The 12,058-nt window shown below is 43.4% G+C and overlaps 1 protein-coding gene across 2 annotated transcripts; it reads right to left on the reverse strand.

Moving 5' to 3' along the window:
- Positions 1-476: 476 nt before the first annotated feature.
- gpat3 (glycerol-3-phosphate acyltransferase 3) lies at positions 477-11,863 on the reverse strand. 2 transcript variants are annotated; one of them, XM_037116759.1, is made up of 13 exons: positions 11,717-11,863; positions 10,406-10,601; positions 10,204-10,270; positions 7,948-8,236; positions 6,835-6,909; positions 5,724-5,813; positions 5,540-5,633; positions 5,351-5,466; positions 4,131-4,186; positions 3,752-3,837; positions 2,894-3,022; positions 2,325-2,404; positions 477-1,288 (listed from the first exon to the last, which is right to left on the reverse strand). In XM_037116759.1, the coding sequence occupies exons 2-13, from the start codon at positions 10,547-10,549 to the stop codon at positions 1,156-1,158; spliced, it is 1,359 nt and encodes a 452-aa protein (XP_036972654.1). In that variant the 5' UTR covers positions 10,550-10,601; positions 11,717-11,863; the 3' UTR covers positions 477-1,155. The 2 variants fall into 2 exon arrangements, with proteins under 2 accessions (XP_036972654.1, XP_036972655.1); XM_037116760.1 differs by lacking the exon at positions 11,717-11,863 and having other exon boundaries at positions 10,204-10,332; positions 10,406-10,535.
- Positions 11,864-12,058: the final 195 nt, after the last annotated feature.

Genomic DNA, 12,058 nt, shown 5'->3' on the forward strand with positions numbered 1-12,058 from the left:
CTGTCTCAGAACTGCTGAACCCTCATGGTTCCATGTCTGAACTCTGCAGGAGAGAACAGCGCTCATATCACAGTATTGATTATGATGACATCACATCCTCCTTTACAATAGTATCTATAGATTTATCTTTATGATGCACTGGAGGAGACGTTCTGATTGGCTGATGATTCCCCTGATTGTTCCAGTCCGATCCATTTGATTCGTCTTTTCTTTGAGAAGGCAGAAGATATAAATGTCTGTAAATCAATACTGAAGAAGTTCCTGCCTCCTGTGATGAGTCCTGCCAGCCCCTCAGTCTGACCCCTGACCCCTGCTGGGCCCGACCCCTGCTGGGCCCGACCCCTGCTGGGCCCGACCCGCAGGTTGGTACCGCTGCTGTGAATCATGTCGGAAAATAAGAGAAATATTTGGAGTTAAAAAGGAAAATGTATATTTCCCTGTTTCTACATATGTCCATCTACTTTCCACTTTATCAGTTTGTGTATATATATTTTATTATATTATATAATTTTTTTGTAAAATACAAAGTTTTACATTAAGTTTGCTGTTTTGAATGAAAACGAGTGTATGTGTTTTTTCAGATTCATGTATTTAATGATGAATCTCATGATTGTTGTTTTTCTCTTCAGACAGACACAGAAGCTGTAACAACCCTGAAGTCGTTTCAATCAGTATAAAATATAACATGACGTCTGCTGATGAAAATGTCAGGCAGTAAAAGTCCCTGCAGGAGTGAAGAACAGATATTTCTTCTCCTCCGTCATCATTTTCAGATTCGTCTGTATCTCTGATGTCACAACGTAACAAAGAGAACCGAAATGTGAATGAAGATTTTTTTACAGTCATTAACATTTTGTTTCAGTCATCAGATCCACACAGCAGCTGGTTTAAAACACAGAGACATTTACAATAATGACAGGCAGAGGAAGAGGAAGAGGAAGAGGAAGAAGAGGACTGCTGTGTTGTCCTGCACTGCCTCCTGCTGGTGGACACACACTCCTACACACACGCCACTTTAAAAAAGATTAAAATATAGAGTTGATGTCGTTTTAAACCGTAAAATGAGACTTTGAAAGTTTAAAAGAGTCGATCAGAGTTCATCCAGTCCACATGTGGCTGGGTATCGATTGTCCAGAACCACCAGCAGGACCGGTATCACTGCTGCTCCGGGCCGCTGCAGGGTGCCGGTGAGTTGAAGCCGTTCTGTCCCACGATGATGCTGCTGTACATCTTCTGCTGCTCCTCTTTATACCAGTCCTTCACTTTTCCTCTCTTCAGTCCTCCGTCCCTGAAACACACAACAGATATTCTGTTCAGACCCGAGCAATCCAATCACAGCTGGACAGCTTAAAGCACAGGTGTGAACGAGACTCAGCAGAGATCCGATCACTCTGACCATATTCACAGGTCTGTGTGTTTCACTGTCATGTAAAAGACGTGTTTGTCTAAATGTTAGCAGGAGATACACCGTCTGTTTCAACTGATCCGCCACTGAACCAGTAACACATCAGCACCAGACTCCATTAACAAATGTAGTGATTTTAAGAGTTGTTGAGATAAAAACAAACATTATAAACATCATGAAACTGTGTCTCTGACAGATTCTGACTCATTGTGTCCTTGTTGTAAATTCAACATTAAATGATTCAGCTGAAATTGTTTGTCTCCTTGTAAAAAGTGTCAGTTTGTGGCAGCATGTCTGTACCAGCCTGTCTGCTTCTGTGTCTAAAGTGCTAAAGTCTTACCTGCCAACATTGATCAGCTGTTTGAACACACTGTTTACACTGATTTCACCATTTACACTCCATTTATGAAAGAAGAAACATGTTATTGATCTAAACATGCCACATGTTACAAAGACACTAAACAGGAACAATATAGGCGACTTCTTTGTCCCCGTGGAGAAAGTCCCCAGACTCCCTTAACAAATGTGTCAGTTTAGTGAGTTGTTGAGTTGGAGACACTTTATAAACTCTGTGAAACTCTGTCTCTGACTCATTCTGCATTATTTGGACCTTCTTGTTAATTCAGCAGCTGTTCTACATGAACTTCTTTCTGTCTTTGAGTAGAAACATGGAGTCTGTTTGTCTCAGTGATGGACGGGTTTGTTTCATACAGAGCAGGAAGTGACATCACATCAGGACACGTGTTTATATCAGGTGTGGACCGACGAGCTGAAAGCTGTCGACTTGTGATTGGACCCCTCAGAACAAAAGGTAAAACAGAACACGAACAGCCTCAAACTTTTACGTTAAGTTATAATATCAACTTCTTGTACTTGAAGTATCTGTGAAGTGAAAGTACCACAGAACCGTTCTGCTCACCATGCCAGGTCCAGCAGTCCTCCCTGATCAGCGATGGCAGATTTCACTCTGTTTGCAAACTGAGCTGCATCTTCACCGTTCTGCAACACACACACACACACACAATATGTTAATGCACAGTCAGACATGCATTATTATCACATCATATATAGTCTTGACAGCATCGTACAGGATCTACAGGATCTACTCGTCATCAACCCCAGCAGTGATTCTCAGTGTGGCTGGGCCCCCTGGTGGGCTGCGATGGTACTGCAGGTGGGCATTTACAGTAAATAAAGTTTTTATTGATAGATTTAGATTGAACAAGATATCCGAGCTGATAAAACAAACAGCTGGATGATGTTTGATTCTTCAGTATCGGACCTGGTTCTGTGTTGTTGTGTCGTGACTGTGACATCATGTGCGTGATGATTCATCGTCATCGCTCTTTTTTAATTGTCCTTTTTTCGTTTAAGATAAATACTTGATGTTCTTCTCATGTTTTGACGTCTCCAGTCAGCTGATCATATTCTCTCTGTCCTAGTTAATAAACTGTAAACATGTGGCGGGAACAGAGTGTCACGCTGTACCTGTCTGGTCATTGGAGGGAGGTACCACACGTTGACCACAATGGCCCAGCTGGTCATCATCCGCAGCAGGTAGCTGACCATGTTGTATTTACTGCTGTTCCAGAACGCATCACCGAAGCGCGGGTCGTACTGCGACACAGAGCAGACTGCAGGTCAGACACCGTGACACACTGCTGCGTCAGACTGACTCACATCAGCTCATCTGTGGTGCTCAAGACAAACAGATTGTATAACAATTGGATAAAAAAAAAAATTCTGAACAAAGTTTATGGAAGAAACTAAATCCAGACACATAATCCTTCGACTGTGACGTGACATCCACCAACAGACAGTTGGCAGTCGTTATCCTTCCTGACAGCGACTCGCTCTGAAACCTCCAGAGGTGTCACTGGAACAAGTTCACCTCCAGGAACTGCAGCAAGAATTCATTTACAAAGTCATGACTGAATATTAAACTGATTCACATACTGTAATCTAGATGTGGCACCAACAAATGTGGCGGACCCTGCCACCTCTCTAGCTCCAAGTTTGTTTATTCACTTATAGAGAAAAGTTAAATTATTACCTTGTTAATACTGTAAATATTAAAATTCTCAGTTTGAATTTCTTCTATAAAACTACACTTTTAGAAAAGTATGAAAAAGTTGCTCCCTTGTGAAAAGATCATTTGAAAACAGTCAACTGCAAGAAAATGTGGAAAAGGAACATTTGACATGAAACATTTTCGTGAGGGTTTATAAAAGACAAAATGTATTTTTAATACACATGATATTCTTCAGTATGTGTGATAAACTCGAGCTGTTTCGCTCCTTTAAAGGTCTAACTGAACTTTTACACAACATTATCTGCTGGACTCACTTTGATTGTGACCGGATAAATCGTCCCTCCGATCTCAAAGCTTCCCTTCTTGAACATCATGACGGACGTGTTGTTGATGCAGGTTCCTGTTACAGGCGGACACACAGGCAAGAGTCATCCACCCATAAAACCACCACCACCATCATCACCACCACCATCATCACCACCACCATCATCACCACCACCATCATCATCGTCATCACCATCATCACCATCATCATCATAATCATCACCATCATCACCATCATCATCATCATCATCACCATCATCATCACCACCATCATCATCACCACCACCATCACCACCACCATCATCACCACCATCATCACCACCATCATCACCACCACCATCATCATCATCATCATCACATGACTCTGACCTTCAGGAAATATCAGGATGGGAAGTTTGGTCTTGGCAGCAACGTGAGCTCTGAGCCTGCAGACAGAGAGCAGACTGTGGTTAGTCATGAGGGGAAGTTCTCAGTATTCATCAGGATAAAAATCATCCAGCGCTCAGGCTGCTGTCAGACACACGTTGTCTCCTGCCGAATTTCCTCTTTCACTTTGATTTTCAGGACATTTGTCTCAGTTCTGGATCCTCCACTGAGTCTCTCTCATGATGCTCAAGTCGCGTCGACCCTTTTGTCACCTAGTGACTCTGCAGTTTCTTCTCTATGATATTGTCACAAAGCATCAGTCTGACCTGTGAATGCTCAACGTCACATCTGAAACAGATGTTTAGGGTTCAGCTATTTCATAATCAGTCTGAAAATTGTTTTCACAAATACTTAAAAATTAAAAGACAAGTTCTGACAGACTCTCTGCAAACCTTTATTGTCACGGCGTGGTCCTGCCTGACCTTCACCAGGGAGTCAGTTTGTTTTTACGGTCTAAGACGATCATGGCGTTACAATAAAAGAGAGTGCCGTCTACTATATCCTACACTGTGAACCTCTAATGATGTGTTCACACCAAATGCAGGGTAGATTACATACAAAGTCAATGATGAGACGCGATCTGAGGTTCACGTCGCTGATGTACAGACATTCATGAACAGTAATGAAGGAGAGGAAAATAATCAGTAATCTGTACGAGTCGTACCGAGACGAGACAAACAAGCTGCCGTGGAGGAAAGTGAGCTAGAAAGTCAGACTGCCTGTTAAGTTCTAGAAAAACATCTCAGCACAGCTCTGATTGATCTGAACTCCATTCAGGGAACAAACATTTAAAAGTTGTCTGCTTGTCGCCTGGCCGACAGACCTGACACGGCTTCATCTCAGTGAAGACTAAATCTGGTCTGAGATCAGGTTGTGATGTGTTCTCTCCTGCAGACTGTGATCACAGCAGACAAGCTGTATGGAAACATCTGATGTTTCTGTGATTGTTTCTCTGTTTTAAATCAAGTCTCAGCTGCTTCAGTTGTTCAGCAGAATGCTGCAACTCTGTTTTACTGTGACACTCCAGAACTGTTCTGTGGATTACCACACTTCACCTGACTTTATATCATCAGGAGGAGGAGAGGAGGACTGGGTTTGGGTGAACTGTTCCTTTAATGTGTGATCACTTGAAGAACCGTTGGCTCCTGTTAGCGTCCTCTCACCTGCTGGTCACGGCGTGTCGGTCTTTCATCTCCGACCTCTCGAACCAAACATGCGGGCATGACTTCACCATCGACCTCTGGATGACCCCCATCAGACCTCCGTGGATCTGACCCACCTGTGGACGACATCACGACATCAAAACATGAGGAGTAAGAGCTGACCAGACTCCCCCTCATGAAGACACTCACCATGGCATAGCAGCCGTCATTGGCCAGGATCACGACGTCGATCGGAGAGGTGTGATTGGCTACACAGATTCCCCCTTTCTGAGGCTTATTCTCTCTGTAGAAACAAGACGGAGACGCATGTGATGATCAGTCTGATGATGGCGATCACTGAGCAAACAGCTGCACGCACTGAGCTGGATCGGACCTGTTGTGGTACTGGATGGTGGCGGACAGTCCTCTGGCACAGATCCTGTAGCAGGTCAGATGGACGAGCTCGCTCAGCCAGTTCTTCACACTGACGGACACAGGAGACATTCAGTGTCATCGTCCCACATCACATAACACAGAAACTTAATTTTTCAAGTGTTGCTGTGGTTTGTTGTTGTGTTGCTGTGTTGCTGTGGTTTGTTGCTCTGTTGATGTGGTTTGTTGCTGTGGTTTGTTGTTGTGTTGCTGTGGTTTGTTGTTGTGTTGCTGTGGTTTGTTGCTGTGGTGCTGTGGTTTGTTGCTGTGTTGCTGTGGTTTGTTGCTGTGTTGCTGTGGTTTGTTGTTGTGTTGCTGTGGTTTGTTGTTGTGTTGCTGTGGTTTGTTGCTGTGTTGCTGTGGTTTGTTGCTGTGGTTTGTTGCTGTGTTGCTGTGGTTTGTTGCTGTGTTGCTGTGGTTTGTTGCTGTGGTTTGTTGCTGTGTTGCTGTGGTTTGTTGCTGTGTTGCTGTGGTTTGTTGCTGTGGTTTGTTGCTGTGTTGATGTGGTTTGTTGCTGTGTTGCTGTGGTTTGTTGTTGTGTTGCTGTGGTTTGTTGTTGTGTTGCTGTGGTTTGTTGCTGTGGTTTGTTGCTGTGGTTTGTTGCTGTGTTGCTGTGGTTTGTTGCTGTGTTGCTGTGGTTTGTTGCTGTGTTGCTGTGGTTTGTTGCTGTGTTGCTGTGGTTTGTTGCTGTGGTGCTGTGGTTTGTTGTTGTGTTGCTGTGGTTTGTTGCTGTGTTGCTGTGGTTTGTTGCTGTGGTTTGTTGCTGTGTTGCTGTGGTTTGTTGCTGTGTTGCTGTGGTTTGTTGTTGTGTTGCTGTGGTTTGTTGTTGTGTTGCTGTGGTTTGTTGCTGTGTTGCTGTGGTTTGTTGCTGTGGTTTGTTGCTGTGTTGCTGTGGTTTGTTGCTGTGTTGCTGTGGTTTGTTGTTGTGTTGCTGTGGTTTGTTGTTGTGTTGCTGTGGTTTGTTGCTGTGGTTTGTTGCTGTGTTGCTGTGGTTTGTTGCTGTGTTGCTGTGGTTTGTTGCTGTGGTTTGTTGCTGTGTTGCTGTGGTTTGTTGCTGTGGTTTGTTGCTGTACCTGCTCTCAGGCAGAAATCCGACCAGAACTGTTCCGATCACAAGCCATGAGAGGCCAATGATGGCCAAGGTAATCCTGCAGGAACACAAATCTGGTTATTGAATAAACGTAATAAAACAGTTCTCAGCAGGAGGCCCGAGGAGAACCAGATTCACTGTCAGGTTGTTCTACTAACATCAGGAGTGAAACTGACTGAAGAGACTCTTTGCTTGATCAGAATTCGACCTTTTTGGTCCGATAACATTTGATCAGTCTAGAAGAGTCATATGATTCGGTTAGTTTATCATGTTCATGTTCGTAGGGAGCCAACAGGAAGTGAGCTAGCTCTACCTATATGTGGAGTGTGGAGAGCATTTGCATCCAGACAGCAGCTTTCTTTGGAATCAGTGGTGGTGCCAACTTTGAATAGTTGCCACATGTAAGATATGGCCACCTATTGGCCGAAGCCACTAGCTGCTGTTAGCGTGCAGCTCAGTTAGCCGTGGAGCTAAGTGTTCCTGTTAGCTGACAGATTTGATTCGGTTTGTGTGTTTGACGATGAGTTAACGAGCAGATTAAACTGGTCTGAGTTCAGTCAGAGACACAAACTTGAGTTCAGACGGTTGGATTTTTCTGTTTATAATGAAAATGGAAGTCAAAATATTTCCTTTGATATTTAGTGAGTTTATGTTTTTGACTTATTAGACTCAGTAGTGAACTGGCTGCTTTTACATCTCCAGCTGAAACTACAGGCACCTCTGAGAGACAGAGGGATGTTAGCAGCTAGCTGGTTAGCATGCTAACTTCAGTAGACTGTTGTCTCTTCACATTCTGGTAATTACATTAAATGCTGGCTGTATCTTACAGATCGTCGCTTTGAAACATTTAGATGTGAAGTGTTGAACTGAACTCCAGCAACACATTAGCTGAGTCCCTGAAGCAGCTCTGGTTCTGGTTCTGCTCTGAGCCCTTCACTCTGTCTGTTAGGCTGAGCTCAGATGCCATGCAGAGAAAACTCATTATGGCTGCTGTTATTTGTGAACTCATTTAGAGAACCAGTCAGACTTGTCAGACACAAGAGCTGTGAGCATGTCCACACCTTCCACATTCCATCTCCCAGAGGAGCTGACTGACCTGAGAGGGAAGAGGACGCAGTAACGGACGAAGACCCCGAAGCCCCAGATGACGGTGAGGCGGAGGCTGATGTAGCGGAAGTTCTGGTTGGTTCTGGTGAGGAGGTTCCAGGAGGCCAGCTCCTCGGAGGAAAAGCGCTGCGTCACCTGGTCGTCCACGATGCTCTCCAAACCCTTCTTGCAGAAGTAGAAGGCGTCACTCAGAGCAAACTCCCTGCCGGACAGGGACCGAGAGCTCTGCAGTGGCCCCATCTCTTCCTGCATCGAGCCCCCCGCTCGCTCAATGATCCCTGGGACACAATCACAGAACACGTCAGCGCTCGTCAGAAGGTGACAAGATCCACTAATGCAGGTTTACTGTGAATTTAATATTAATTTAGAGCTGAAACTGCAGATTATTTTATGTATACATTAATGGTTCAGTGTCTTTCAGTTTAAAAAGAGAATTTAATTTGGCTGTGTTGTTGGTGTGGTGGGTTAGAGCTGTCCTCAAACATATCAAACTAACATTTCTCCACTAACATTTGATGATATCGATCCACCAGCGTATACTTCGACATTATATTGGTGTTAAAGGTGTTAAATGAAGCGGTGGATAAATGAACTACACACTGTTTCACCAGTACACATACATCAGTCTGGTTCACTGTGTTGTGTAACATTAAATATGTGGCTCATTAACCAACTCTGAAAACACTGTGTGTATTTAAACACAGGAAGAGAAAAAGTTTGTCCTGTAATCTGAATCAGGTTCATTACCAAACAGGATTTCACTCAGTAGGAATGTTCCTGGTATTGATGCACAGAGTGAGGTCACAACAACTAAATACAATCTGGATCAAGTGTTTCGTGTTATTAAGTTCTGACTCGTAATAGTAATAATACGCTGCTGGATGGTTCCTGAACAGCGAGGTGTAGCTGCTGTTTCTACCATGGGAACTTGTTCTAAAGCTTGAAATGAGATTAAAAGCAGCTGCTGCAGAGGAACAGTGTACGTTATGTTGAGAGGAGGATCACGAGGACGCTGACCTCCCACACATGGTTAACCCTTTAACACACCGCGCTGCTTCCCCTGAACAGTATCGATGACTGTGGTCTCTGCAGTGAAGGAGGCTCTGTGGTTTGACCAGCAGCAGCTGATTTATATACGTGAGCTGGTTCTCAAATCACTGAGAGCATCTGAATATGAAGCACCAGGCATGTGGTGAAGAGTTTTCTGATGCATGAACTTCCTCAGTTTGTAGACTGTGTGTTAGTGTTGCACAGGGAGCTGATGTCAGTCTGTTTGACTAAAGTTATGCAATCTTCTGTTGCATCATCATCCTGAGACAAGCCATGTGTGTTTCACGCTGCTCACACACACACAGCGTCACATGATCTCTGTGTGCAGCTGAAACAAATCCCTCATACAGCAGAACACAATGTCCTGAGAGCACGAAGGAGGAACTGCTGCTGCTCATGACTGACTCGTGAAGTCTCCAACATCCTGAATGATTTTCGAATGTTTCAGTCTGAGTTAAAGTCCCATCTGAACCTCAGCTTCAGTGGGTGGAGTGTGGAGGGGTGGAGGATGTTTGCAGATCCTTATTAACACCACGCTGTGAAGATGCTCCTCACAAGTTAAAGTCCTGCAATCAAACTGGATTTGGGATTCACCTCAAAGATGAAGTGAAGCAGATGTACACAGGAGTATAACATGGAAATACTCACGTAAAGTACAAGTACATAAGTACACAAGAGTGTAATTTAATTTAAATGCTGGTTCATCGTCCACATGCAAAGACACAAATGTGCTGACTGTCACCAGGCAGACAGATTCTGATGGTAGGATTGTAGTGTGATTACAGTGTGAGGATCATAACACGTTCATGTATCTGACAACATCCTGAGGTATTAACTCACAGACACGTTTTTAATTAAAGGGTAAAGTTAAGGGATTAACTGGATGCATGTCATCAGGATAAAGAGTAAAAGGTAACTGTATTACAGTGAAGTTACAGGAAGAAAAGATGTAATCAGATTACAGATACATTCATTAATGGGTTTCTATGATGTCACTGGGATCACAGTAACTGTGTCAGCCACAGATTTACCTCCGACCAACATAAAGAAGCTTTGATAATTTATTGGATGGTTTATTTCATCAATATTTATTTGCTCTGAGGCATTTCTTTCTTCGTTTCATGGTGACGTTTTTAATGACTCAGCTAATCGTGGTTAATTACCAGTCATGGATCAGGCTCGGTGATGGACTCACCATTGGGCAGAGGCACCGGCACGCTGGGCCGCTCCTGCCGTCCTCTCTGGATCCGTAACGTGGCCCACTGCAAACAGAGTTATTCTCAGATGACCTCTGACCCCGTGACTCCTGCTGCACATTTCACAACTGAACAAACATCTGAAGTAAGAGCTGAAGTTCTGCTGAGGACACACAACTACACTCTGACAGTCTGAGTTACCTCCAGGATTCTGACGAGGATCTGGATGTAGACGCCTGTGACCCCCAGAGAGAGGCCAAACATGGCGGGCAGCATGATGAGAAACACCACCACAAACATCCACACCTGGAAAACACCTGCAGCCACACACCACAGGTCCTCCATCACTGACAGCTGAGGCAGCCACACCTGTGCAGGTGTCAGGTCACGTCATCATCTGGAGACAGACAGACAGACAGACAGTGTGTCCAGACTGAAGCATCATCGACTTATGATCACTAACCTGCAGAACTGATGACATCACATCAGCCTCAGCTGAAACAGTCAACAGAAAATTATGAAATGTGTCTATTTTGATAACTTTGATAGTTTTAGTAATTATTTAATCAGAAACAAACCAAATAAAATGAGCTTACTGACTCAGATGTTCGGTTTCTATCACAGTTTCACTGTTTTCAGATATGTTTTACGCCAAAATACAAACAATTCATTAAGAAAAATGGTGATAATTTCTTTCAGTACTTACTGAGTGAGAAACTGTAAATCTTTACACATTCTGTGGACTCGTAAGTTCACAAGTGTGTGAACAAACAGGTGTTAGTGTGAATAAACGTTTAACCAGGTAGCTGGAACACTCAGAAACACTGCGGTCGTCAGCTCACAGACATGATGTCACACGTCCAAAACGTGTCTCACCGTTAAAACTTTAACAACACGCTGAACTTTCAGAGTTTATCAAACGTTTGTATCTAAAATATTATAAACAATCAAAAAAACAAAGTAAAATTAGCAGCAGAACTGAAGAAACAATGTTTTTATAATCGATTCATCATAAAGACAAAAATTACGTTTGTTCCAGATTCTGTTTTTTCCTTCTGATATCAAAGTGAAGATCAATAAATTGATTAATCAAGAGAATAATCAGTTGCAGTCCTGCCAGAAGTTATTGATTGTTTTTATCATTAAATCAGCCAATTGCTTCATCGATTAACATCGATCATGATATTAATGCAACGACAACACAATAATAATCCCATGATCAAGTATTAAATGAGATGAGATAGTAAACATCTGATCAGTAAAGTACTTTTACTTTGATTTTGAATACAATGATTTTACTTGTAATGGGGGTATTTTTAGAACCAGTCAGTAACGTTCAGTAACAGTCAGTAACAGTCAGTAACAGTCAGTAACGCTCAGCAACAGTCAGTTGTGTTCAGTAACGCTCAGTAACAGTCAGTAACGCTCAATAACGTTCAGTAACAGTCAGTTGTGTTCAGTAACAGTCAGTAACAGTCAGTAACGCTCAGATGTAACGATGACGGTAAATACCTGAGGCTCAGTGAAACGTCCCGCTGTGTTTGCTGCTCCGTCAGCTCGCCGCTGTCTCAACACTCCCTGCACTCCGTTATTCGGCTTCTGACGATGGCTGCGCTGCAAACACGCAGGCTGTCACTGCGCATGCACTGCGCACACGATGCGCCGCGACGCTGAGGCAAACTTCCGGTTCGACAGTTCAGGAGAAAGTTGAGGGAAACTTGACTCACTACTGAGCGACACATACACATATACAATATAGACACATATATACATAGACATATATATACATATATACACGTATATGTAGACAGACATATTATAGCCCCGTGACCTGATACAAGTCAATGAAGTAAA

The sequence above is a fragment of the Acanthopagrus latus genome, chromosome 12 (genome assembly GCF_904848185.1).
Source record: "Acanthopagrus latus isolate v.2019 chromosome 12, fAcaLat1.1, whole genome shotgun sequence".
Classification (NCBI taxonomy): domain Eukaryota; kingdom Metazoa; phylum Chordata; class Actinopteri; order Spariformes; family Sparidae; genus Acanthopagrus; species Acanthopagrus latus.